The 26902-nt window shown below is 49.2% G+C and overlaps 2 protein-coding genes across 39 annotated transcripts; one reads left to right on the top strand and one right to left on the bottom strand.

Annotated features, from left to right (window-relative positions):
- Positions 1 to 536: 536 nt before the first annotated feature.
- On the top strand, positions 537 to 16537 carry ACP1 (acid phosphatase 1). Of its 37 annotated transcripts, none has more exons than XM_081576650.1 (8): positions 537 to 564; positions 1855 to 1882; positions 3974 to 4163; positions 5092 to 5165; positions 5253 to 5366; positions 13444 to 13505; positions 15322 to 15427; positions 15578 to 16537. In XM_081576650.1, the coding sequence occupies exons 3-8, from the start codon at positions 4121 to 4123 to the stop codon at positions 15653 to 15655; spliced, it is 477 nt and encodes a 158-aa protein (XP_081432776.1). In that variant the 5' UTR covers positions 537 to 564; positions 1855 to 1882; positions 3974 to 4120; the 3' UTR covers positions 15656 to 16537. The 37 variants fall into 37 exon arrangements, 36 of the variants coding, with proteins under 36 accessions (XP_081432776.1, XP_081432653.1, XP_081432815.1 ...); XM_081576527.1 differs by having other exon boundaries at positions 3974 to 4600; XM_081576689.1 differs by lacking the exons at positions 1855 to 1882; positions 5253 to 5366 and adding exons at positions 1947 to 2023; positions 5414 to 5527 and having other exon boundaries at positions 537 to 595.
- A 1509-nt stretch (positions 16538 to 18046) lies between these two features.
- Positions 18047 to 26302, bottom strand: ALKAL2 (ALK and LTK ligand 2). Of its 2 annotated transcripts, XM_081576419.1 has the most exons (6): positions 25904 to 26302; positions 24948 to 25255; positions 23611 to 23664; positions 23444 to 23524; positions 21013 to 21078; positions 18047 to 18644 (listed from the first exon to the last, which is right to left on the bottom strand). In XM_081576419.1, exons 2-5 carry the CDS (start codon positions 25201 to 25203, stop codon positions 21014 to 21016), a joined length of 456 nt encoding a protein of 151 aa, XP_081432545.1. In that variant the 5' UTR covers positions 25204 to 25255; positions 25904 to 26302; the 3' UTR covers positions 18047 to 18644; position 21013. The 2 variants fall into 2 exon arrangements, with proteins under 2 accessions (XP_081432545.1, XP_081432553.1); XM_081576427.1 differs by lacking the exon at positions 25904 to 26302 and having other exon boundaries at positions 24948 to 25736.
- Positions 26303 to 26902: the final 600 nt, after the last annotated feature.

The raw sequence follows: 26902 nt of genomic DNA, 5'->3' as shown, positions 1-26902 counted from the left end.
CGCGCGGCGCGGCCGAGCGCGGCGGTCCCACCGGGCGGGGCGGGGCCCTCAGGTCTCAGGAGGCGCGCGTGGACCCGCCCTCCGAGGGCGACCGTCACGTGCCGCCGGTGGCTCGCTGACGGGCGCTCACCTGAGCCCAGGACTGGCCCTCCGCTCTCCGAGGACCCGACGGGACCGAGCAAGCCCCGCCGCGCTGGCTTCGCCCTGCGGCCCCGAGAACCCTGTGGCCCGGGGCTACGCCCTCTCGGCCCCGGCGGTCACTCGGCGGCGCGCACCCCGCTCCTCCCCGGCGCCCTCCTCCCTCAGGTGGCCCTCGGCGCCGCCCCGCCCTCCCCTCCGCTCCCCTCCCCTCCCCCACGCCCTCCAGGTGGCTCGCGGCTCCGCCTCCAGCTGGCGGCGCTGGGGCCAGACTGCGCAAGCGCAAGACCGCCCGCTCGCCCCTGAGATCGGCGCCGGACTACGCAGGCGCACGGGCGGGCCGCTCGCGGTGCGCATGCGCCGCGCCGGAAGCGTTCCGACGTTATCACTGGGCGCCTGTGCGCGCGCGGGAAGATGGCTGAGCAGGTGACCAAGTCGGTGCTGTTCGTATGTCTGGGTGAGACGGCGCCGATCTAGCCCCGCTCTGAGCTTCCCGGAGGGCTGGGGAGGGCGTCATGCTCTCTGAGCTGCGCTGCGCCGCTGGACCAGGGAAAGTGATGGGGAAGCGGCCAGAGAGGGAAGACCCGAGGGTGGTCGGTGCGCGGCGCCCCTCGTCTGCGCCCCGCGGCCGCCGAACGGCTCTGCACGCGGGGTCCTCTTGACAAGCCCGGTTCTAAGTCCGGTGTCTGAGTCAGAACCTCTGTCGCCTGCCGACCCCTCTGTGCAGGTCTGGGTCTCTAGCTTTTGTTCAGTCTTCTCAAGCCCGAGTCCCCGCTCACCTGCAGCATCTGCACTCCAAGCCGGGGCTCTTGGCGTTGTACTTGCCTATAATTACTTCCCCTACAGGTAGACCCGAGGCCACGGGACTGATGTGACCTTTAAGGGTCTGCTGATACCCGAGACCCGTGATAGCACTGGTTTGCTGGTCTGTTTCCTTGCCTCAGGCTCCCAGATGGAGCGCACTTAAAGACAGATGGAGTGCGAAGGCTTAGGATTTCTTGTAAAATTCAAACCCAGGAGATTTGATTCTCTAGGTCGCTGTGTAACAGCCCCATGTGCCAATATTTCTCTACATGAAATGGAGATTTTTTTTTTTCCCTTTTAATTCTTAAGGTACTTTCCAGCTCGGAATTATTTCTTTCTTAAGATTTCAGCAGTCAGCCTTCTTTTCTTAAAATAGAGTTCTGTGTCCCCTTAGCTTTCAGGACTATTCCTTTGATACCACATCTCAGCACTTCCATCCATCTCCTTAACTCCCAGAGAGAAAGGCCTAAATGGCCAATAGTCCATAAAAAGCTCTGGATGAGTCTGCATTTCCTGCAGAATAATAGTTTTTCCCCTCCTCCTTAGATACTCTTTTACAGAAGAGCACAGAGAGCTGCTTGGCCTTTCCCACTTTCCCTGGTTTCCTGTGTTAGCCACGCACCCTCTGGCTGCCTGCTCCCCTGCTTTTCAGCTGCTCAGCGTGCACTGTGTACTTCCTGGGAGCTCACTTTGCATTTTTCCAGGAGAATCTTTCTAAAAGGTCAGACCCAAGCATTCCCTTCTTTACTTTTTCCAGATCATCTTGGTACAGGTAATTGTTCCCATGACCCTTTATAGACATCTTTCCTCACACAAATTTTATTATAATTACTTGAAAGCCTGCTGCAATTATAGCTAGATTTAACTCTCTTGAAGACAATGACTGTGGCTTATTTTTCTTTCTATTTACAGCTTTAAGACAAAATATGATGTTCACCAGGTATTTGTAGAGTTGAATATCTATGAAGGAAAAAGTAAAAGGCTTCCTTGTTTCACGTTGACAGTGGTCGTCGTTTGATTTTAAGCTCTGCACTGAAGGCTGACTGATGGACTCAACAGCTTTATTAAAGGGCAGTCTGGTGTATGTTGGGTATCTAAGAGGGTTCCATTGCCTTGCTTATTTTACGTAGCAGTGTTGACGAGGCTGACGTGGTGCGCTCTGCTTGCTCTGGTTGGGAGATACCTGCTTGTGTGTGTGTTTACCTTCAGTACGCTTTCTTTTTCCAGCAACTGCCATGGTACCAGGCACTGTTCTGAGTGCTAGGGATATAGTGGTGAGGAAAACAGACAACAGTCCCTGCCTCTCCAGAGCTCACATTGTGTCATCAACAATCAAGTATTGGGCTACTCAGTCGGTTGGTGTTACCACTAAGACAGGAAGCGGGGATGGGAGTGGAGTGCAGTTGTAAGAAGGGTTTAGGGGGGAGGCCTTACTGAGAAGGCAATGACACCCCACTCCAGTACTCTTGCCTGGAAAATCCCATGGACGGAGGAGCCTGGTAGGCTGCAGTCCGTGGGGGTCACTAGGCGTCGGACACGACTGAGCGACTTCCCTTTCACTTTTCACTTTCATGCATTGGAGAAGGAAATCGCAACCCACTCCAGTGTTCGTGCCTGGAGAATCCCAGGGACGGGGGAGCCTGGTGGGCTGCCATCTATGGGGTTGCACAGAGTCGGACACGACTGAAGCGACTTAGCAGCAGCAGCAGCTTACTGAGAACGTGCCATTTGAAGAAAGACTTGAAAGAGGTAGGGAAGCAAGCATAGGGTATTTTCGAAAAGCATCCTGGACCTGGAGGAAAGCAGGTGAAAGATTTTGGAATGCGGGTTCTGGCCATGTTCACGACCCAGCAGGGAAGCTGCAGCACTGGGCCTGCTGCCCTAGTTGCTTCTGGACAGACTCGCCTCAGTTCCCAAGGACTCAGATAATGTTGACTGTTTTCTCAGTGCCCAGTAGATCCGAAACTTGTCCCATTCTTGGTGCACATACAGTGAGTGTTCTGGGGCGGGAGTCAGCAAACCCTTTAAAGAGCCAGAGAACAAATATATTGTGCTTTGACAGTCATACCAAAAGTGTGGTGCAGAAGCAGCCCTAGCCAGTACATGAACAATCATGTGCAGTGTGATTGTTCATGCACACCGGAATTTGAATTCTGTATAATATTCTCATGTCACAGTACACTGTACTTTTGAGTTTTTTCAGTTGCTTAAAAATGTAAAAATTATTTTTAGCATTGAGAAGTGTATACAAAGGTGGTGGGTGCTGATTCCTAGTTTTCAGACCCACATTAGGTCCTGTGGGGAACGGATATGGTGAGGCTGTGTAAGGACTTGGATCACCGAGTGAGTTAAGCCTTTGGAGGATTTTGAGCAGAGGTGGGAAGTTCAGGTGTTGTGGCCGTTCAGCTGTCGTGTTGAGATTGGACCGAAGAAGGGTGAAAGCCACGAGAGGGAGACCCACCGTTGAAAGAGAGCTTGTGTGTTGGACCAGAGCTTTGCTGGTGGAGGGGTTGAGCCGTGGAGTTCTGAGGGGATTTGAGGTCACTGTTTGCCATTTCACTTGGCAGCCTGTATGCAGGACAGTTACAGCAGTGCATTTCCGAAAGGTGAAAGTTCTATTCCTTCAAAGCATTTATATGGACCTTTTTCAGACTGAAGTGCAGAAAAGTGTCATGTGTTTACCATTGGTAAGGGTGATAGCAGAAAAGAATGGAACTCCTTATTTGGGCAAGATTATGAAGTAGTTGGTGTTTTTGTGAGGTAGACGGACTAGAGGATGTGGACTGTTTGTGTCCCAGCCGGCACCGTGGGAAATGAGAGAACACGGTGGTGTCTGGTTACCTTTTTCCTACAATTAATCAGTATTTATTGATAAATACTTCTCATCCTTTACAAACCAAGCCTAATTGTTCTTTTTTTCTTATAAGAAATGTTTTTTTCTTCTTTTCCTGTTCTCTTGTATCTATCAGCATTTATTTTCTTGTTTTAATTGAGTTTAATTATAGTTAATTAAGCTATAAATTAATTACAGATATTCCCAATAAGTCCTTGGCACTGGAGCTCTGGGTGGCATCCTGGATTGGCAGTACCCTGCGTATTGTCACGCATGGATGATGGGAAGACGACGTGTCCCTGAAGACCAGAGTTTCCTGTTTGGAACTCTTCCAGAATCTTCCATATGCCCTCTGAGTTCGGCTGGTTCTGTTTTGTGCCTTTTTGTAGTAAGATTGAATTCTACAATCCTGTTAGAGAAATATTAAACCTGTTGTTGTTCAGTCGCTCAGTCTTGTCCAGCTCTTTGTGACCCCATGGACTGCAGCACGCCAGGCTTCCCTGTCCTTCACTATCTACTGGAGTTTGCTCAAATTCATATCCATTGAGTTGATGATGCCATCCAGCCATCTCATTCTCTGTCACCTCCTTTACCTCCTACCCTCAGTCTTTCCTAGCATCAGGATCTTTTCCAGTGAGTCAGCTCTTCACATCAGGTGCGGACCCCCAAATTTGTGGCCAGCTAGTTTGAACTGAGGGTGGTCCTGGGAATCCATGAACTTGCAGCTGATAAAAGTTCTGGGCAGACTGGACGGCTTGAAGGACCATCCCTACCCAAGGTGGCCGGCTCCTGGGTCCACGGCACTTAAGCAAGGACTCTGCACAGGTCCTTTAGTAGAAGTCTGTGTAGAATCACTGTTAGGCCTAAATGTATTTGCTTCTGTATTTTATGAAACAATATATTGTTTTATTGTGTGCAGTATACTTGAAAGTACATATTTTAAAACTGTATTCTAGATCATTTTAAAATAGACTGGTTGCAACCCAGTTCACTGATTCATGATTAGCTTCTGGGTCAGTGATAGCAAACTGAAAAACGATGATTTGGGTCCTAACTGTTGTGATTTCTAACGTCCTTGTCATTTGTACTTTGTGTACTTGGACAGTTGGTTTGAAGTCATCGAGTGGGGTTGGGTCAGCTGTCCTGCTGGCTCCTGCCACATGCTGGTAGCACAGTCACCGCAGAGAAGAGTGTTGGCCTTGCTGCCTCGCTGCCCCAGCTGTGTGAAGTCTCGTGTGCTTGTGCTGTGCTGGGCTCAGCACCTGCACTTCCCTCAAACCAGACGCTCACTCTCTGCTCCCCCATCTCTTTTTCAGGTAACATCTGTCGATCACCCATCGCAGAAGCGGTTTTCAGGAAACTTGTAACTGATCAAAACATTTCAGATAATGTAAGTACTGTTCACTGTCTTAAAGAGGCCAACTTGAATGGCTTTAGGGCAGAAGATTGTGAAAAGAATTCTTTTTTTCTCCTGCAGTGGAGGATAGACAGTGCAGCGACATCCACGTATGAACTAGGAAACCCTCCTGATTATCGGGGGCAGGCTTGCATGAAGAAGCATGGTATCCCCATGAGTCACGTTGCACGACAGGTACCGTACTTGACCTTGAAAGTGCATTTGTGTGTTTTATGTTGCAGTGGGTCATTGACAGTGGTGCTGTTTCTAACTGGAACGTGGGCCGGTCACCAGATCCAAGAGCTGTGAGCTGCCTAAGAAATCATGGCATTAACACAGCCCATAAAGCAAGACAGGTAGAAGAAACCTTGTTTAATTTCTCATACATTGATCCCGTAACCTGAGAGTTGTGAGAAGCTTAACGAGACTTACGTGTAATGAATGTGTTTATGTAGGGTTGGCTTAACCAGCCACAGTGCACCCGTTCTGGTGCCACAGTTCTGAAAGGTTTGCATGGTCTTGGAATTGGCTTATTAGAGTAGGAGGTCGAGAGAGCCCTGACTGAGTGCTGGGTGACCTGAGCTGTCGTGTCCTTTTTATTTCTGGTGCCCTTTTATATTCTGGTCCATGGCGACTTAGTCTGCTTCCATTACAAGGTTGTTACTATTGGCTTGGCCCAAAAGTTTGTTTGAGTTTTTCATAACATCTTACGGAACAACTTGAATGAACTTTTTGGCCAACCCAATAGAATACAGTTCTGCTATTAATACAAAAACATTTCCAACTGTCAAGTGCCTTAGAAATACAGGGTAATGCTGATATTTTTATGGAGGCGTATTCTGCGCACGGCAGTTTTCCTGCTGCGTTTGGGTTCTGGAGCGTGGCCCCGCAGGACATTCTGCGCTGAGGCTGGTGCACCTTACCTGCTTTCCAGGGCGGAACCCACTGGCTGCATGTGGCTCCTGCTCTTTGAGATACGACCAGGGTGATGGGAGCTGAATTTCAAATTGTAACACATTTCCGTAGCCACTTGGTCTGGTGGGTGCCTGTGGGGTTCCAGACTCACATGGGACTGTGGGGTGGGGGGTGAAGTTTCCATGGTAACATGCCTGGCAAGACATCGTGGCCCAAGGGCAGCCCCTGTCCCTCCTTGTCTAGAAGCTGCAGTGGGTGCTGGCACGGGGAAATTCTGTAGCCACAGGGACCAGCTTCTGCAGAAATAGGCTTCGTTCCTGACTGCTGTGTGGTTCTACAGGAACTGCTACTTTTATCGGTGCGATTATTTTGTGGAGATTCAATTGCATGTTTTAAAAAAACCTGTCTAAAACCTTTGAACTTTGTTGTGTATCATCCTAAGAAAATGTACAGCTCTGTGGACTGGGATTCCAGCTGAACCACTCACAGCCCAAGAAGGGCTGTGGCTTGATGTCAGAGCATGACATCCCACGTCTGGAGAAGAGCTTTTGAGGCCTTCCAAATGAGAAGCCAAATACTTTGAAAATCGCTTGTCAAATATATTGCATGTTTATAAGTATGGATGGCAGTGTGGGAACTATAATTGAGTACTAGTGCTTAAATCAGAACTTTTTGTAAAACCAGATAAAGATTCCTTAGTCATTGTTACACTAAATCTTGTCTCTACTTAAAATTTTGCAGATTGCTTCGCCACACGTCATGTTTTAAATTGTTATTGTCTTAATTTTCATCAATTACGGGAGGGAGTAGTTCATAAACACATTGTGCAGATCAAGACACAGTTCCAGCCGGAGGGAGAATAAATGACTTATTAAAGGTGCCCAGCTGCCAAGTAGTATAACTTTGATTTAATTACAGGTTTATTTGGTGGAATGTGAGCCAAAAAATTCACAAAACAAAATTGCTATAGAAATACTTTTAACACATTTATCTCAGGGATTAGTAATACACAGATTATTTTTGTCTTAGATTAATTTATTCTGAGATATGTGAATAATTTTCCGGCTATGTCAGTTGACTGTGTTAACAATTTACTATTTAACTATTTCAGAAACCCTTTCTTAAGTGGAATTTCACTGGAGAGAGATTACACATTTCTTACATCATTTGTCCATTCTAATCCCTTCAGGGTTTTGGATGCCTTGCCAATTTCTGCTTTCTGTTTTTTAAATAACGCAGATTTATTTTGAGCAGTTCTTGAGAGCCATGAGCAATCATGCTTTCCTGTTTTCTGTTCGTAAGACGAGCTTGTTTCTCGGGCACTAAGTTTATGATCACAGCAGGCACAAAGGAAATACCTCAAATACGCGCCGTAGAGACCAAGCGAGGGTCGCCGCCCGCGCCAGGGTCGCCCGTCTCAGAAGCAGTATCTCCGCATGATCTGTGTTTCCTTTTCCTTCTTGCTTTTAAGAAAATTCGCAACAATGATTTTTTTAAAAATTTCAAAGTCCTAGTAGGATGTGTCAGTATCACATCAGATCTTTGTTATTTTTTAGCATTTTCTAATGTTTACAGGTTTCCTGTTTAGTGTCGCAGCTTGTATGAGAGCTATACTGCTTCTGCTAAACCTGAGTCTAATAGACAAAATGCATTGAGGGTGCTTTTTCCTCTGTACCACGTGTAAATCAGTTCTCTGGAGTATGTGAACTCACATCCGGTTAGTTCGCTGGGGTCGTTTGCTTTGTCGTCCATTCTTTCCTTTTCAGTGAACTGGGACATGTGCGCGGACGGCGGCTGCTCGGTGCGTCTCGCGTCAGGACCAGCTCCACCGCTCTGCTGCGGAGAGCCCCGCTCAGCATGCCCTCTGACCTCTTAGCTTTACTGGCATCCTCTAGTGCGTGTCTTTCTGTCCGTGTTTTCCTTTGTGAGAGTCTCCGTATTGTTCATAGCAAAGCTTCAGTCATCTTCATTTGTGGAGTCAGTGTCATTTCACAGTTAGTGACAGTTTATTTATCAGTTCCACACGGTGGAGCAGCCTCGTAACACAGGTAGCCTAATGCTCTCCTCGCTTACAAAACTTTGGCCAAACAGCAACAGCCTTTCTGCTTTGACAGTTTGGGAAGGGTTCATCTGCTCCATCCTAGTTGTGTTGTTTCTTGCAGTTGCTGTCATTTCTTCTGCTGTCTTTAGCTTTTCTTTGGTGTGTTCAGTTCAGTCGCTCAGTCGTGTCCGACTCTTTGCGACCCCATGAATGGCAGCACGCCAGGCCTCCCTGTCCATCACCAACACCTGGAGTTTACCCAAACCCATGCCCGTCGAGTCGGTGATGCCATCCAGCCATCTCATCCTCTGTCGTCCCCTTCTCCTCCTGCCCCCAGTCCTTCCCAGCATCAGGGTCATTCCCAGTGAGTCAGCTCTTCGCGTGAGGTGGCCAAAGTATTGGAGTTTCAGCTTCAGCATCAGTCCTTCCAATGGACACCCAGGACTGATCTCCTTTAGGATGGACTGGTTGGATCTCCTTGCAGTCCAAGGGACTCTCAAGAGTCTTCTCCAACACCACACTTCAAAAGCATCGATTCTTCGGCGCTCAGCTTTCTTCACCGTCCAACTCTCACATCCATACATGACCACTGGAAAAACCATAGCCTTGACTAGACGGACCTTTGTTGGCAAAGTAATGTCTCTGCTTTTAAATATGCTATCTAGGTTGGTCAAACCTTCCTTCCAAGGAGTAAGCGTCTTTTAATTTCATGGCGCAATCACCACCAGCAGTGATTTTGGAGCCCAAAAAAATAAAGTCTGACACTGTTTCCACTGTTTCCCCATCTATTTCCCATGAAGTGATGGGACCAGATGCCATGATCTTAGTTTTCTGAACGTTGAGCTTTAAGCCAACTTTTCACTCTCCTCTTTCACTTTCATCAAGAGGCTCTTTAGTTCTTCTTCACTTTCTGCCATAAGGGTGGTGTCATCTACATATCTGAGGTTATTGATATTTCTTTGGTGTGTAGTTTCTGGCAATTTTATGTGGTCAGCTTCACGTCCTGAGTTTGTGTCTTGATGGTTTTTATCAGTGCTGGAAAATTCTGGGCTGTTATCTGTGTGTATTTTTCTTCCCCTCATGTGTCTGAAATTCAACCTAAATGTGTTTCGAACATAAATTTCTTACGACTTTTCTACTTTCCCCATTCTTTCACTCTGCTTTTTAGTCTGAGATTTTCTACTAACCTGTTTTGTGATGTGCTAATCTTTCTGTGTCTTCAAACTGTTGTAAGTCTTTGTTGAATATTTGATGTCTGTTATTTTACTTAATAAATTTTATTTTATTTCAGTTAAAAATTAATTCCAGCTCTCGGGTGAAATTCTGCATCTTGCCTTATGTTTTTTTGAACAGTTCTGATCATAGCTGTTTATTTGGTTGGCCAAAAAGCTTTGACAAACCTAAAGAGCGTATTAAAAAGCAGAGACATCACTTTGCCGACAAAGGTCCATATAGTCAAAGCTGTGGTTTTTCCAGTAGTCATGTATGTATGTGGGACCATAAGGAAGCTGAGCACCAAAGAATTGATGGTTTCAAACTGTGGTGCTGGAGAAGACTCTTGAGAGTCGCTTGGACAGCAAGGAGATCAAACCAGTCAATCCTAAAGGAGATCAACCCTGAATATTCATTGGAAGGTCTGATGTTGAAGCTGAAACTCCAATAGTTTGGCCACCTGATGCCAAGAGCCAGTCCATTGGAACAGAGCCTCAATCTGGGAAAGATTAGGGTAAGAGGAGGGGGTGACAGAGGACAAGATGGTTGGACGGCATCACTGACTCAGCGGACCTGAGCTTGAGCAAACTCTGGGAGATAGTGAAGGATGGAAGCGTGGTGCGCTGCAGCCCACGGAGTCGCAAAGAATCGGACACAACTGAGCAACTGAACACCGACAACAATGTTTGGAAGAATTTTGTTTGGAATTTTCCATAACATATTCTGGAAAAAACCAAATGAGTTTTTTGGCCAACCCAATAAAATAAGGGCTGGAGACTGACCCCGGGGTCCCCTGCGAGCCTGCTCTCCTTCCCCTTTGTGTGTTGCTTCTGCGCTGGTTTGGATTCAGTGCCGAGCGTGATGTGGGGGCCGTGCGGACGCTCTGGGGGCAGGTCCTTGACCCCCAGGGCTTGGTTTTGCTGGGGGCGTGTCTGGTTCTCAGCTGACTGCGAGCTTATCCTGCTTCACGGGGCTCTGGCCTTCCTGGCCGGCTCCTCTCGGGGGAACTCAGGAGCCCCACCTGAGCGGGGGACCTCCTTCCGTTTGGAAGCAGAGTTCTGTTCCTCCCTGGGTCTGCCACCTGCCACTTGTCCTCTCGGCTTCTTGCGCTGAGTCTGTTAGGAGCACACCAGGTGCTCTGAGAGAGACCCTGTGAGGGCCAGGCTCCCCTCTCTGGGGTCTCCCTCCTCCTCTTGCCATCCTTACCTCCAGCTTCTCCAGCTGCTGAGGTTGCTGGCTGTCCTTTGGTGCTTACGCCCAGGCTTCTTGTGGCCCAGGAGGCCGCATGGTTGTACCCTCTTGATGCTGAGCACCCACTTTCCCAGGCTTCTTGTGGCCCAGGAGGCCGCATGGCTCTACCCTCTCGGCGCTGAGCACCCACTTTCCCCCCCACAGTGATGATCACAGTGTCCTCAGATGTTGCTGGCAGCCCTTCCTGTGAGTCTAAAGCATGGTCCCCACAGTGGGGTCCAGGGACCCTCGGTCATGAAGTCAAAATGTGTGAATGAGGGATCCATTCAAAGGGTCACACTAACCAGTGAACATGGACAGAGGAGGAAAAGCTTACTGGTGTGTTTTCATATTCCGTATTGCAGTAACCGGTGAGAAACCACCACTTAATGAGTTTTGGTGTTATAGCAAAGAGAATCCGCAGTTACACAACAGGTGTTAAAAGACTTCTTTTAAGCTGTGTACTTGTGTGAGGCTGGGTTTGCTTATTTCAGCCGATGAGATGCTGGAGCACACAGGATAACCCCCTGTCCTGAATAAGCAGACATTAAAGAGATTTGCAGAAATGGGAACAGTGCAGCTCTTCTCCCTGTGTTTCAGTGTGGAAAGTATAGCTGTTTTTCATTAACAAAAATGTTATAATAACAAGTAATGAATTTTTATTATTTTAAGCAAATAGTTTATAACAATTTTACTTTTTAATAACTTTGGTAAATATTTTAAGAGTTAAAACATTCTGCAACCAAGAAGTTTAAGATCTCTCTTCCGATCTCAAGCCAAGGTGCAGGGTCAGCAGTGCTCTGAGGGCGGGAGCAGGCTGCCAGCTACTTCTGGCAGGTCAGCTTCTCAGGCAGCCAGGCTTGTCCACAGCAGCAGAAAGTCCCCAGGTTTGCACACCTGGCTCTGCGCACGCACTTGGGATTTTGGCCTTTCTCAGCCTGGCTGTCGTGGGAGGGTGTTAATGATTGTGCAGAAGTGTTCCGTTTTGATGGGCGTTTTCTAGTTTTTTTCTGACAATAGGGTTGTTTTGTCATAGCTATTTCATTTATAGGTGCAAGCGGAAATCCTTTACCATGCATTCTTTATGTTAATTGTGAATTCTTTGACAATTATTTTAACATCTTAACATCATGTAGCTACATGTTGCTGTCAGTTACTAAATCTTAGGATCTGCAATCACAGTCTTCCCAAAATTAAAAACAGTGTTTAATCCTAGGATATTTTCAGACAACTAACTTGGGGAAATAGCTTGTAATATTTGTTCTGATACATTTTGAAATAATGTAGTATCTTGGGAATGTGAACAAAATTTGATTCCGGTATTTTATTAATTTGGTATACTGAAAACTAATGCAGATGCATACTGAGAGCCAAAATTGATTATTTTTAACAGAATAATGAGTATATTTATTATTATTTTGCAACACTGATTATAGCCCAGTATCACTTCTCTGCTTAACCAAATTATCAGAATCTTCCTTGTGGTATCACTATACCACTGTATTTCAGAGGACTTTTTTTATTGATGAAGATGATTATTGAAATTGCACTCCTAGAAATTATTTCCACCTTTGATTTGGGGCATGTTTTCCTCCCTCCCTCCCTCCCTCCCTTCCCTGCCATGTGTTTAGCTGACATATAGTTAACTCACAATATGCTGTGTTAGTTTCAGGGGTGCAGCGCAGTGATTCTCTTACATGTATTCATTCTCAGATTCTTTTCCCTTACAGGTTATTAAAATCGAATCTAGTTGCTCCTTTCTTATTGTCATTATAACAGTTAAAAATCATAAGATAATTTTTCATTTATATTTTAGCAGGCTTGTGTTTATAAATGTCAAAAAATGCAAAGCTTATGTTAGATTTAGTAAAAATGTTGAGTGGCACTCTCTTCTGTGTCATGTCCAAATTGTAGATATTCAGTCAGAAGAAAGAAGACCCAGAGAGTGTTACTCATGCATTTCTTTCTTAGTTCTGGATGCTGGAGTGGGTAACCTTTCCCTTCTCCAGGGGATCTTCCCAACCCAGAGATCAAACCCAGGTCTCCCACATTGCAGGCAGACTCTTTACCAGCTGAGCCGTAAGGGAAGTCCAGGAACACTGGAGTGGGGAGCCTAGCCTTGCTCCAGCGGATCTTCCTGGCCCAGGAATCGAACTGGGGTCTCCTGCATTGCAGGCGGATTCTTTACCAACTGAGCTATGAGGGGAGCCCCCCAAAATGCCAAGTTTAGGTTAGAATTAGTAAGAATATTGAGTGGCACTCTCTTCTATGTCATGTCCAAATTACAGATATTCAGTCAGAAGAAAGAAGACCCAGAGAGTGTCACTCATGCGTTCCTTTCTTAGTTCATCTTCCCTGACCCCTACTCACATGTTATCTTCCTCTCTTCCCTCTTCTCTGCTTTATTTTTCCATGAGACGCAGTCACTCCTGTGAGCTGCCCGCCCTGCATGGGGGAAGCCCACAAGGACAGCTGTGTGTCCTGCAGTGGGCGCACGTCACTGGGGCTCGGAATGAATGCTTGGAGAGTGAAGAACAGGACTCAGATATGGAATGTGTAATAAGCTAGCTGTTTGACACTTTGTCTCTAAGAAGTCTAACATAAAATATAAGCTTTGCATGCACATATTATACTATCTCATGATTACTCCAGGAAACTTTATAAAACTTCTTTGTAATACAATTTTAGGAAATTTTTAATAGGTTAACTCTGTTTTAACTTTAAAGTACCCTAAATTAATTAATTCATTAACTAACAACTTAATTAGTAGCAGATTTAAGTATAGCTTTCTTTTTTTAAAGTTTTGTTTTCAGTCCTCTAGGCTTGATTGGTCTGAATGTAAACACTATGTTTTGATTTCTCATTTGCTTTTAGGTTACCAAAGAAGACTTTGTCACTTTTGATTATATACTGTGTATGGATGAGAGCAATCTGAGGTAATCACATTTTTAAAGGGTATTTCTCTTCAACTCATTTCAGTAATAGGCGAAGCAGTTTGTTGTCCAAATGATTTTTTTATTACCTTAAACTTTTAATGTATAGTGATGGTCATAATATGCAGAATTCTTTATTTAGAAGAGTGAGAAATCCAGAGTCATTTAGAGTTGAGTCTCCTAGGTGTGTTTACACTGAGGCACACCTTTTGATAAGGAGCAGTCTGATATGTAAAGTGATGCTCTGTTTTGCAGAAGAGAGAGTTTGTTATTGCTGTAATGATTCACGGACAGCACGGGGTTTGATTGTGTTTCTCATCTTACTCCCCTCTGTTGCTGCCCCACCCCCACCTGGAAAGAAAGACTGACCAAAAAAGACTTTTTACTCTGTTTAAATTGTTGATTGCCTTAATCAATTTAAAAGCAAAAGCTGTCAGATTAAGGTATTAGACGAAAGTGGCTCTGCACACCAGCGCACTTAACCCAAAAGTCTGCACGCTTGCCCCGTCTTATCAAAGAGGAACTGGAGGCACAGAGGGGTTCATTGCTTGCCCCGGTTCCCGGCTCAGTGGTGGACGTGGTGGCCTTCAGGCCTCAGCTCTGCGCGGCGTGTCACACCACCACCGCTCTCACCTCACGGGGTTTGACCCTCGGGGACCTAAATCTGGGCGACAAGGAACTCGGTGGCATTTCTTCAGCGGTGTGTGCCTGGCACGGTGCCTGGGCCTCTCTTGTGAACTCTAGGGTCGGCCACGTGTGTGAAAATTAAACCTAACAAACAGTATGATATAATGTGCTGACGGTGCAAAGATAAGTGAATACAGTGTATCTGACAGTTGAGAGGACTGTATGACTGCGTGCCCGCCGTAAGACAGGCGCCAAGCTGCTTGTCACAGCAGGCCACAGTCTGCCTGCAGGCCCCCAGTGTCTGCCCGCACCGAGGGACAGAGACCAGCCCTCCACGTGAGCACAGGACCACACTGACTGCTTCCCTGCCCACCCGTGAAGGTGCCTGCGTTAAATTAAGAGAAACTCTTGCCTTGAGTCGCTGTTGAGGGGTGGACAGGTACAGGTACACCAAGCTTACCTAGGTTTTCATTAAGTTCATTAAAATACATAAATTTTCTGTTTTTGTTTCTCACTTGTTTGGCCTCATTTTTCTCACTGAATAGCTTATCAGTATTATCAGCAGCATCTTGCTAGAGAGCTCCATGTGGCATATTTATTAGAGACATTTCCAGGTCCAGTTGGCATTTGGTGGTGCAGCCCTTGCCACCCCATTCCTACCCGCCCTTCGTGTTTCAGCCTCATGGCTTCTCAGGGGAGGTCTGTGCTCTGAGGCCTGCAGGTTTCCTGGTGTCCGCCACGGAGATTTGTTAACCAGGCCCCACGAAGCTCAGTGAGAAGGCTGAGGTGGGAGTGGCCGTAGGGTCCGCTCAGGACACCTCCCCAGGGAGCCTGCCGCCCTCTGGGACCTGGTCTTAGTGGCTTTTTGAGTTCCATTCTCCCACCTTGCTCAGTTGCTGACCCTTGGGTCTTTCTGAACATGTGCTTCAGAGGAGAATGCTAATGATTGTCCGACCTGAGGGTGCACATTCTGTGTAAACCTGCTGCTGTCGAAGCGCCCTTGCCTGGGAGACAGAGCTCGCGGGGGCAGCCACACGGAGGCTGTGCGGAACTGCCGAGTGTTTGGTTTCTTTTTTAAATCAGGTCACTTTTGCTGGATTTTGATACGGATACTTCATAAAACCCGAGCAGATGTCCCAGTTTAACGTGAAGCCATAGATCAGAAAACTAAGTTCATGTTTCAATTTTACAGAGATTTGAATAGAAAAAGTAATCAAGTTAAAAACTGCAGAGCGAAAATCCAACTACTTGGGAGCTATGATCCACAAAAACAGCTTATCATTGAAGATCCCTATTATGTAAGTGTGGCCTCACTTCCGTCCTGATGCTCACAGACGGGCCGTACAGGTCCGCCTGTGTGTGCGCCTGCCGTCGGGGGTCAGAGGCAGGCTCCCTGAAGGCGACTTCCTTAGTGGTTTTGTTCCTCTCCCTTCTCCCTGTCCTTCCAGGGCAACGATGCTGACTTTGAGACCGTCTACCAGCAGTGTGTGCGGTGCTGCAGAGCCTTCCTGGAGAAGGTCCGCTGACCCGGCCCGTCGCGCGTGGCCCAGGCTCGCCCCCCGCAAGCTGTATGTCAACAGCGTCACCGTTCCCGAGCCAAGGCCGCAGCCCTTTCTTCAGTTGACTCACTGTTTATTACCTGAAAAAATAACTGTAGATGGAAATCAGTCTTTGTGTTTGGCGAAAGAGTAAATAAAAAATCTTGAATTCAGATAGCTTATGGGGTAAGAGTTCCTTAGACTAGCTAAACCTCCCCCTTTGCCCCAGTTACCAAAACAGTGGAACAGTCAAAACAGTGGAACAGCACAGGAGAACATAGTGAAGTGAAGTCAGACGTCCCTCCAGGAGCCTGCACTACCTCTCCCTCTGTGGACGGGTCCCTGCCTGCACTACCTCTCGATGCCAGGGCCCGGCGTCCAGCAGTCGGTGAAGTGTCACACGCTCAGTGCACACACGTACATTTTCAGGACAGGAAGGAGGGAGATGTGTGGGATTAATCTTTAGCACCTTCACTCCTTCTTAGTTTGTGTGGTTTATTTCATAAGGAAGTCAACTTATTTGTTCCCATTTGGACCCCTTTGCCTCTGGAAACATTATTATATCCAGGAGAGGGACATGTGTGTGCTGGTTTATCTTACAGTCAGTTTGGGGGCTGTGTCTGCTTCTACATGTGTATAATTGCCTGAATGTCAATTATAGATCACCTTGTGTGGGAAAAACTATTAAGTTGGAAAAAGTCCTTTTATGTTGGAATGCTTAAATATTGATATATTAAGTATTCTTTTATCAGTGCCTGGTTATAGGCAAATATACATAATTTGTGCACACTTTGAAATAACTGATCTAAAATTCATATGAATATATGTCAGAAAAAATTGTTCTCAAATAAACTGGGGAAATTACAAAAATACAACTGAGGTGCACGTCTGGTGTCTGCCTGCTTTTTCCTGAGAGGCGAGGAGGAGTCAGAACGCCTGGCCCTCCCGCCCCTGCCTGGGGGGTGGTGTGCCCGTCTGCTCAGGGTCAGGCAGTGACCTGAGGAGAGGACCTGCTGAGCGAGCACGTTGCTTCTGCTTGACTCATCTGTTCATGGAAGAAGCTGGTGGCCCTCAGCCATAGCCGCCTTGCCTCCCCCTACCTTCAGCAGAGTGTGGGGCTGGGACCCCAAGAGAGACTCCACGTGGGGGGCTTGATGAGGGACAGCGTTCCTCCACTGCAAGTCTTCAGCCCAGTCCACGGTTGGTGACCTGAAATCATGGGAGGACTGAGTCGCAGGTCAGTCTGAGTGATGGTCGCTCAGAAGCAGGGAGAGCGCAGAGGTATGCTTCCAGTCCTCAGTCTCATGAGGGTCTCAGGTGGGGGCGTTTAGTCCTAAACTAACTTGGGCCTGAAGGACAAATAAGGCTGTCGTCACCCCAGGCCGTCGGGGTAGCAGAGGTGAAACACAGGAGGTCATGGCCAGAAGCCTGTGCTACATGAGACTCATCCTGAAGACTCGAGAGTTAGGTGGACTGAGGATTTGATAATGGTAGCTCTAAAAAGTAAAGAAGAATCAAGGGGAAAAGTTTAACTGCAGCTAGAAAATAGGAAAGTAAAGTACTTTAAAAGTTATACCGCAGTCTTCAGTGATTGCTTAATAATCTCAGAGCAAGAGAATTTTTTACTCTTTCTGTTCTTTCATGTTCATAGTTTACTTTCCTTAATGTTTATGTCTTATATGCGGATTATCACACAAATCCTAGGATTCTAGTTGACTTTGTCCCTAGGCTGTATCTGGGGCGTCCCTGGTGGCTCGGGTACAGAATCCACCTGCAATGCAGGAACCTCAGGAGCCACAGATTAGATCCCTGGGTCGGGAAGATCCCCTGGAGAAAGGCATGGCAACCCACTCCAGTATTCTTGCCTGGAGAAGCCCATGGACAGAGGAGCCTGGCGGGCTACAGTCCATGCGGTTGCAAAGAGTCAGACACGACAAGCAACAGCACACGTTCGGCTGTATTCAGACCAGGGATCGTGTGAACAGAAGACTCACTGCTGAATTCACTTGTCTATAAAAAAATTAGATCCAGTCAGATTTGTTCAAAACACATCTGCCTGTAAAATCTGGAGCTTCTTGGAAGTTTTAAGGTCCCTCTTAGTTTAACGTTTCCATTACAAAGTCATATAGGAAATGCAGAGGCAAACTTACTTGAACTATTCACTACTAAATCACGTTATCTTATGGAGTATGTCACCAATATAGTACCACTCTCTAGAAAATGCTGATTGTCCCTTACAAGAATTTGTAGCTTTCTCATTTTATTTATGCCTTTTATATTATGTGACTTCTGCCTGTATTTGTCTCATAAAGATTTGTAAATCACAAATTCCCCAGATAAACTTGTTCAGAAAGTAAGGAGTCACTCTGAAGACTTCACTGTAACAAACACTTCATTTATTACTTGTGTTTTATTTACAATATTTACATATTGCACAGTATCTGGATATTATTTTACATTTATTTTACAAAAGGACAAATGAAATTAGCCTGAGCATGTACACAGATGTCTCCACACTGAAGTTGTTTTTTTTTTTTTTTTTAACTTTTCATGCAGTTCCAAATAATACTCTGGGAATTTTAATTGTAAAAATAATAAAATATTAATACCATATGCTATATGAAAATATATTTTTAGATTCTGCTGACTCTGCTTATGTTTCTAAAGAAATATCTGTGATGTCACCTAATCAGGAAAAAGATCTCTCTCTGCCAATTCACAGCATGACATATCAGATGCGGTCCTGTTGTCTAAAAGGATGAGTGGCAAGCATTACTGTCAGGCACACACATTTACTGAATATGTGTCCACAAGTGGTGTCAACAACATACGAAACTCAAGGTAAAGGAATTATGGAAGAGTCTGTCTGAAAAAATAAATCTCTGTTCACGGGGTGTGTTCAGAAGGCAGTGGGTTCTGTCCTGTTGGTCTCCAAGGCACTTCTCACGGGTCCTGGGCTGCTGCACAGCTCGGCTCACTGCAAAACAGACAGGCTTGGTTTCCTAGAATGACTCACACTGGAAGACCTATAAGTTAAATTACATGTAACATAATCTACCTGTGATGCAGGAGACCCAGGTTCAAGCCCTGGGTCAGGAAGTTCCCTTGGAGAAGGAAATGACAACCCACTCCAGAATTTTTGCCTGGGAGATCCCGTGGACAGGGGAGCCTGGCGGGCTACAGTCCATGGGGTCGCAAAGAGTTGGACACGACTGAGTGACTAACACACTGATGTGTGTCCAGACCTGAGGAATTTCAGTCTGCGTGTGTTTCCCTGTGTTCCTGTGTGTCTTTTACTGTAGGAAGTAACTCAGTTCTGCCGTCATCACGGGCCTGCTGTGCTAAAGGAGTGAAACCATCTCAGATGAAGAGAAAGCCTGTCGAGCTGAAGACTAGAGGTTGATGTTGCTGTGTCTGCTGTGAGTTCTGGGCAGTTCAGTCTAACTGACTGGCGCAGTCCTGGGCTGCTCAGATCAGGCTGCATTCTGTAGAATGAGGTGGATGCTTGTTACTTGTTTCCTCTGAAAATACTCCAGGCCTGAGGCCTTGAAATTACCCAAGGGGAAGCCCAGGTCAAGGAAAGGGTGTGGGGGAGGCTGTCTTGCCATGCGGGAGAGGGGCTGGAAAGCTACGACTCCTCTGGCTGTAGGAGATCAGGTCGTGAGGTTCAGAAAGAAGGAGAGGGCTCTGCTCTGAGATCACAGTGTGGAGGGGCTCCACAATCAGGACCTCCTGAAGCCCGACTTCCTTCAGACCAGCCTTTAAGAGGTTGCGGTCATGGTCTGGCGTGGGAAGAGGCATCTCCCTCTGCAGGTGCGTCCTGACGTCTTCGTGTGTTAGGACCACAGAAGAGGTACTTGGGCACAGCTTAATGACTCATGAGCAAAGTCGGATATTGATGCAGGATGTGAGCCCTACCCTCCAGGGGGTCAGGGCAACCCTTGACTGTCTGCACTGTCATCAACCAGTTAAGTGTTTGCAACTGTGGCTTAAAGAATTGGAAGAAATTAATCTTTTAAAGTACTATAAAGTTATTTTAGCATAAGAATCTGTATTCTAAATGACACCTTTCTTGGCCAAAACGAACACGGTTACTGACAGTGGTGACAAGCGTGCCGTGCTGGGAAAGCCCTTTCTGACCCAGAGCAGAGCGGGACCACGCCTGGGAGCAGCTCCACAGCCGCATGGGCTCCTGGGAGCCACCACTCTTGCCTTTGCACTCGGGTGAGCCATCTCTGCAGGAGAGCAGTTGGGGGACGCGGGGGTCAGCTCACAGGCAGGGAGACAGGGAGCCTGCAGCCTGAGTGGGCCGAGCATTCGGTCTCCCCACTTGTGAATAAATGGCAGTTGTTTTCCAAGGATGTGCCTGGTTCATCTTTGGAAACAGTGATGCTTTAACTATAAAGAAATACTTAATAAAAGCATTCTCATCTCTCCTGGCAGGTACTTTGGGAGACTTATAATAATCCATTCATTGCTTTAAAAGTAAGTGTTCTGTTTGCCACGTGGGCAGTGGAAGAGAAACTGGACAGCATTCAGATGAAAAATGAAGGATGAGGAATTTCTCAGCTTTCACTTTAAAAAAATGTGCTTTCACTCCCCCCAAATAGGAAGTGTTGTAAGTTTCATGAGCCTGTGGAGGGCGTGGGGTCACACCCTCCAGTAACCCTTGTTTCCCTAAACCCCTGTTTGCTAAGGGGCTCCTGCTGGGGAGAAGCAGTGCTGTGGATGGAGCTCAGGGCAGCACCCACGGCAGCTGCCCCGGGCACCCGCACAGACCTCGGTCAGTGTGGCCTTCACCACAGCGAGCACCCCTCCTCGACTCACGGGAGATGAAGGGGCAGCCATCAGACACAGGTAGACCTGGCGCCTGGCCGTGCCCGGCACACAAGACACAGAGGATGCCTATTCTTAGCTGTTCTTTATAGTTTTCTAAGTGCATTGACATCCTGATAGAAATGCGCCTCAAACCGTATGTCTCTAGAATCTGCATGGATACGGTTAGTCATATACTCATTTATGAATGTCTGAATGAAAGCCTGTAGGTGGGTGAGCAGGACTTCAGCTATGCATCCAGCGCGTGCTGAAGTCAGTAGCCAGTGGGCTGTGTGCAGATTACCATGCACTCGGCCAGCACGTCCTCCTGTGCCTGGGTCCCAGCGGCTGCCTGCAGTGCTGTGGTTTTTACACAGTATTTAGAGACATTTTGAGTACTCTGTCAACCTTACCCACAATAACTTTGCTTTCACCGAGAATGACTGTCTCTAAACCCCCGTGAATTTTTCACGTTCCAGACGCACCCGGTCGTTGGCGTGGAGGCCACAGTGACCGGGCCGCCAGCTTACCTTATCCCTCCATGCACATCGGACTGACTGCCAGCCGAGTCAGAAGCCTGGCACACCTCTTGTAGTCTGCAAGTGGGGACAGATCACAGACCCTCGTCAGATACCTCAGCAGCTTAGATGAACAGCATTCACTTTAAAAACCACAGCAGCTGCTAAAGCCATTCATTCCTTTAAACACTCTAAATTCCCCGGAAGCAGTATATAGACTGTCATCTGCAATCATGGCTTGAAGCTGCTGACTTAATAATTTATGGCACCTCAGGGCCGTTCGTGTCACGTGACAGAAGTTAAGTGATGTGACTGGGAGCCCGTGGGGGGCAGGGACGCAGATGGCCGCACGCCTGTTCTCGGCCTGTTTGCTCCTCACAGCGGTTCCTGGGCTCATCACAATGGCTGTCGTTTGCTGTGTTCTTTAACTTTTAGGTCACGTGCAGGCCGGGTCCCCTCTTGAGCTGATCATAACATAAAGCCTTCCGCACAAAAGTTCTAAAGCCAGTGGGTCAGCAGCCAAAAGTACCGGAGCGAAAACACCCGGCTGCACGATGGAGGGCTGGGCTCTGAGCACGGCCGGGCCTTCCCAGCGATCGCATTGCTTTCCTGCTCCACTCGTCTCAGAGGACAGGCAGCCCAGCAGTCATGGGCATACAGGGATTCCTCGAGACAGAGTTTACTGCTCAAGAGTCACAGAATCCTACTTAAAGACAAAAGAGTTCATACTCTTGGCCAAAATTCCGAGTGAATTAATAAACTGACAGCAATAAATAGGCACCGCATGGTAGCCAAGCAGCTAATTCTTCAAAAATCACACCTGATAAATATTTAGAGGACATAACGTGGACTCAAAGGATGATCTGACAGCTGGAAGCAGGGTCACAGGGACGCCTAGCTTTTTGACTCTTCACCAGATGCACCACGTTTTTTAGGATGTGGTTTTCCTAAACAGGCCATATGTGATGCAGGGGATTGTATGAGCTCAAAGAATGTACTGGCATTTGACACACGCCCTAAGATCCCGAGGCCAACCATCTCCCTGCTGGACAACATGTTCTCCACTCTGATGTCCACCTGGGGGGGGTCCCCTTAAGGTGCAGACTTTGCTCAGCGGGTGTGATGGACTCAAAAGTCCTGCTCCTCAAAGGAGCTTACCTCAAGACCACACCTTGAGTGAGAAGGTCTATTGTTCCCTCTGTCTGACCTGCCAGGACTCTGGAAACTGGTACATTCAGCCTTGAACTGCACTGACGTGCCCAGATTGGTTCTGCAGCTCATTGTGAGCTGAGAGGGCTGGGAGCCGTGTGAGCAGCCACATGTCCAGGGCACTGACCAGTCTCCAGGTCCGGGTGCAGCCGTGATACGTCCTGGTCCTGCCACCTCACCTTCGGGGTGACCAGGAGAATCGCTGCCTCGGTACTCAGTTACATCAGCAGAGGAGGCAGCAAGTGTGGGAGGGGGTCCCAGGGAGGGTCTGCGGATGAGCGGGTGGCGTCTGCGATCAGGCACGCACAGCCCGCTGGCCCCGTGACAGCGCTGACCGAGGCCACCGCCCCTCCCTCCAGGAGGAGCTTCCTTCCTTCCTGCGGTGTCTGGGGGTGTGAGAGCTCCACAAAGTGGCTCTGCTGCCTACACAGAGCAGTTTCCCCTTTACGGAAAGGGGCTTACTGTTTTGAGTAGGACAGGCAGGTCTGGTCTGCTGCCCCTAAGGACAGTCCTGAAAACAGCTGTTAAGAGGCTTGACTTATTTGCACAGCTGTCCTCCTATGAGCTTTAAAGGGAAGGAAAGTTGTGGTCCCTGCACACAAACAAATTGGTTTAGGGCTCTAGCACATGTCACTCTAGCTACTAAGCTACTTGTCATTATTGCATGTTTTGTGAAGAGCACAAGAAGCCACTTTTGGGGGAAATGAAATACATTTTGTTGTAGATAACCCAGACAGTTACAGCTGAGAGCCACATGGAGAGGGGCATCTGCATTTCTGAATTAATGATGAAGCCACGCAGAAGAGCAAAGTTTTGAAATGGCAGTAAAATTCTTGGGTAATGAGGTTATAATTACTGGTGGAAACAAAAAGTCTCTGGCCAGGGTGGTGGGAATGGTCCAGATTCATCCTTTGATACTTTATACCCTACAGTAGTCATTTTAGCAACTCATTTTAAACGTTTGCTCCACTGTCAGAATTGAGTGGATACAAGGACAGGCATGAGGCCAGAATTCGAGAAATGCATGGAAGAGTCCAGCCCATTCCAAGAGTTGATTAATTCCAGCAAATGTAAACTGTGTTCTCTCTGGCACTAGCTGCTGCGTGTAGCTATCTTCCTCAATGGCCTACTCAGCCCAGCCCCTGACTGCAGAGTCAACAGGGAGTAAACATGAGCAAGTCCGGGGCTCAGAGTCACGTCTACTCTACACAGCGATTCAGAGGCGGTCACTTACATGCAGGGATGGTGCAGTCTCGCGTGTTGTGGTAAAGTCTGTGGAAGTGTTTGCTGCACTTTGGGCTGAAATACAGAGGACCTGGAGCGTGCAGGAAGAAACGGATAGTGAGAGCTCCTGAGATGCCAGTATCTGGGGAGAGGCGAAGGAACGAGGGAAAAGCTTACCTGTAAGATGTTTTAAAAACTTGTCTTTCATCCTTAGATCTCGAGGGACAATTTCTGTTTGAGGGAAAAGAAATAAATTATTAACTTGACCTGAAGTGGATGTTTAAAATTACTGGATATTCTGCTATAAACAGCAATCATAGCAGTCCCTTGATTGCTGTACATGGCAATATGAGGACGGGTGGGCAGGCACATTGTCCTCAAATAAGGTTCACAACTCTCCAAGATCTGCTATTAACACCCATCTCTACCACCAGGAGAGAGGCAGGGACCATGAAGTGTGTGTGTGTGTGTGTGTGACAGTTATCCTCCAGTGAATAAATCACTCTAGACACTTTCATCTTGAAGACCTAGAGAATCAAATTCAACAATCTCTCAAAGTTCTAAGAAGAAAACCTGATATCATCCTTCAAACAAACAAACAAAAAATCTGCTATAGACACATTCTTCTAGGTATTTACTTAGAAAAAGGGTGAGATGCTTTCAGTACCACCTGTTGTGAAGGCTGGTATGAATGCATGCAAACAGATACAACCAGGTCTGCGCAGTCCTAGCTGGCGTTGGTGACTAGCCTGGCTGACATCCTTTCTGCTTTCAGCCTTGTTTTTGCTCTTTTTAACAGTCATCTGGATTCATTTTTACTCACCTGATCTGCTCTAGTAATGTGATGGCGTGTGGTCACACTACCGCCAATTCTCCTCATTCAAAGAGGGAACATTTCCATAAGAATCTTACTTGCAAGGTTTAGACATCTCCTAAATGTCAGTCTCCGTTTACAACTAACTTTAGTCAGTCTATATAAAATTGACCTTATCATATTTGACCTGATTGTGTCATGAAAGCATTAAAAGCTTGCATGCTTTCCTTGGAAATTTCCCAGAGGGCAGCCACTCTGGGAAGGCTCTGCTGTGGGGATGGGGGCGGGGGGTTCTGAAACATTTCTGTCTCAGTTGAAACTGCTTTGCTGAAAATATTTCCATCTCCAAAATAACACATGACAGTTCCATGCTGTAATTACCGACCAGGGTAACAACTCACACGTCTTAGGTGTGGATGAGGAGTAGTTATGTTATCTGCTGGGCATCATTCATGGAATTCCTATCTCCTTTTTGAAATAAAAATATTTCCCAGCTTAAAAAAAAAAAAACAACAGTAGAAATGCATTTATATTTTAAAACTACGTATGCGTTCTCAGAGTTCTATTTCCAAGCAAGTCCTGGTTCTTCTAGCGTCCCCTGATACAGGACAGGCAGATCCGGGCGGCTCGGCCAGCCCCAAACGCGGGAGGCCTTTGCAGGCGGCGCGCTCGCCTCCACAGCGGGCGGGCGGCGACTCACCCACTCTCTGCTCCTCGGGGTAAGCGTAGTCCGCGACCTCCCTGCGGTCCAGGGCGTAGTCCTGCCGTCCCGAGAGCTGCAGCCTCTTGGACTCCCCCGAGTGGTACTTCCTGAGCTCCTGGACGATCTCCACGATGAGCCGCAGCAGCGTCTGTCGGTCCGCGGCCTCCCGGGGCTCCGCGCCGCCCCTGCCGAGCCCCGCCGCCCCCAGCACGAGCAGCAGCCCCAGCAGGAGGGGGCGCCCGGGTCCGTGCATTCTGCGCTCGGCCGGGCCGGGTGGGGTCGGTGCGCTCCCGGAGCTCGGCTCGCTGGAGGGACAGGGTGCGGGGAGACCCGGAGAGCCGGTCGGCAGGGAGGGCGGGGAGGCCACTCCCCTCGGACCGCGCACCCCGGCCCCCGCGCCTCGGAGGACGAGCACCAAGCCGGTGGAGGGGCGCCCCGCGCCGTCCGGGCCGCGAGGGCCGCTGCGGGGCCGCGGCGGGAGGCTGGGCGGGGTCCCCACGAGGACGCCCCCTCCGCGAGGCCCCTCGCGGCGACGTGGAGAGCGCGCCTTGGGTGCCGCGCGCCCTCCGCGCCGGGCGACACGCGCCTCGGCCCCGCCGCGGCCCCGAACTTTCCTGGAGATGGCGCATCGGCCGGAGCCCCGCGACGCGGCGCGGCGCCTCAACTTTCCGTCCCCCACGGGCGCCAAGCGGGGGCAGCGGCGGCTCGGGGGGTCTGGCCCAGGCGTCCCCCTCAGGGAGCCGCCGCGCGCCCCGGCGAGTCGAGGCGGGGGTGCGCCCTCCCCCGGCGGCCGTGCCCAAGTTTCCAGCAGCGCCTTTGTGTGGTGGTCGCCCCCTCCTCCCGGTGTTGCCGATCTCCGCCGAGAAGCCCCCGCGACGAGACTCTCTCCCCAGACACCCGCTGGGCCCGCTGCTGGAAAAGCCCCGGCCCCGGGGAGGAAGCCCGGCTCGTACCTGCCCGGCGCCGCCGCGGGGCCACCTGCGCGCAGGAACCCGGCCGGGTCGCCGGTCCCCGCGCCCCGCAGCCGTGCGCGTCCCCCGGCGTCGGTCCCCGTGCCTCGGAGCTGGCGCCCGGCTCCCTACTCCATGCCCGGCGGCGCCCGGTCGCGGGGCGCACTTGCTGCGCGGGGAGGGGGCGCGGAACTCGCGGTGGCTTGGGGTGCTGGCTGGCGGAATCCAGCCTCGGACCTCGGGGCGCCTCTTATCCCCGCGGCTGCCGACGTCAGGCGGGTCCCCGAGGGCCCGGCTCGGGTCTTTAATTAGAAGCCGCCGGAGTGTTCGTATCCCCGCGCGGATCTTCGTCAGACACCCCCTTCACCACCCCCATCTCCTCCCCGTCTCCCCGCCCCGTCTGCTCCCCCCGCATCGCCCCTCGCGTCTCCCCCTCCCTCTCCCGTCTCCCCCCTCCCCTCCCGGCCCTGACCCCCTCCCACACCCCCCTCCCCCGTCTCCCCCTCTCCCTCCCCCCGCCCCCCGCACCCCCACCCGGCGGCCCCCCTCTCCCATCTCCCTCCCCTCCGCGTCCCTCCCTTCACCCCCCCTTCTCTCCCTCAGTCTATTTCCCTCCGTTCCTGTCACTTATGACAGGATGAGAAGAAACGCCTTTACCAGGAACTCGGATCTGTTTTTGTCTAAATGTAGATCTTGGGCTATTAAAAAAGGAGCTGCCTGATTGCCTCACATTTAATAAGTCGACGGGAGTCTGTGTGTTTGGGGGATCTGCTGGCGAGGCTGGGGACCACTCCCGGGGGCGAAGTCGCTTCGCCCCTGGCCGGTCCGGGGCGCGGAGGGGAGGGCAGGATCTGGGTTAGCGCTGGGACCCCCGGACCCAGCCCCCCGGCTGGACCGTGGCGGCCCCCGGCCACCCTCCCCCGCCCGGCGAGCCCCCGGGAGGACGGCGCGCCGGACCCTCGGCCCCGGGCTCGCCGGCTCTCTCGGCAACGCCCTCGGGAG

Source organism: Giraffa tippelskirchi, chromosome 1, assembly GCF_054371585.1.
Source record: "Giraffa tippelskirchi isolate mGirTip1 chromosome 1, T2T-mGirTip1v1.2.pri, whole genome shotgun sequence".
NCBI classification, from domain to species: domain Eukaryota; kingdom Metazoa; phylum Chordata; class Mammalia; order Artiodactyla; family Giraffidae; genus Giraffa; species Giraffa tippelskirchi.
Note: the sequence above shows the minus strand (reverse complement) of the source record. Positions and strands in the feature narration are given on the sequence as shown.

What these genes read in the sequence shown, in the direction of transcription:
- ACP1 (XM_081576527.1), top strand. Translation starts at nt 4,489, where the DNA reads ATGAACTTGCAGCTGATAAAAGTTCTGGGCAGACTGGACGGCTTGAAG. An exon ending in TAAGCAAGGACTCTGCACAG is followed by an intron (nt 4,601 to 5,091) that starts GTCCTTTAGTAG and finishes TCTCTTTTTCAG; the next exon opens with GTAACATCTGTCGATCACCC. An exon ending in TCATTGAAGATCCCTATTAT is followed by an intron (nt 15,428 to 15,577) that starts GTAAGTGTGGCC and finishes CTGTCCTTCCAG; the next exon opens with GGCAACGATGCTGACTTTGA.
- ALKAL2 (XM_081576419.1), bottom strand. Translation starts at nt 25,203, where the DNA reads ATGCACGGACCCGGGCGCCCCCTCCTGCTGGGGCTGCTGCTCGTGCTG. An exon ending in GTTTTTAAAACATCTTACAG is followed by an intron (nt 23,525 to 23,610) that starts GTAAGCTTTTCC and finishes TGCACGCTCCAG; the next exon opens with GTCCTCTGTATTTCAGCCCA. An exon ending in AGACTGCACCATCCCTGCAT is followed by an intron (nt 21,079 to 23,443) that starts GTAAGTGACCGC and finishes CCCCACTTGCAG; the next exon opens with ACTACAAGAGGTGTGCCAGG.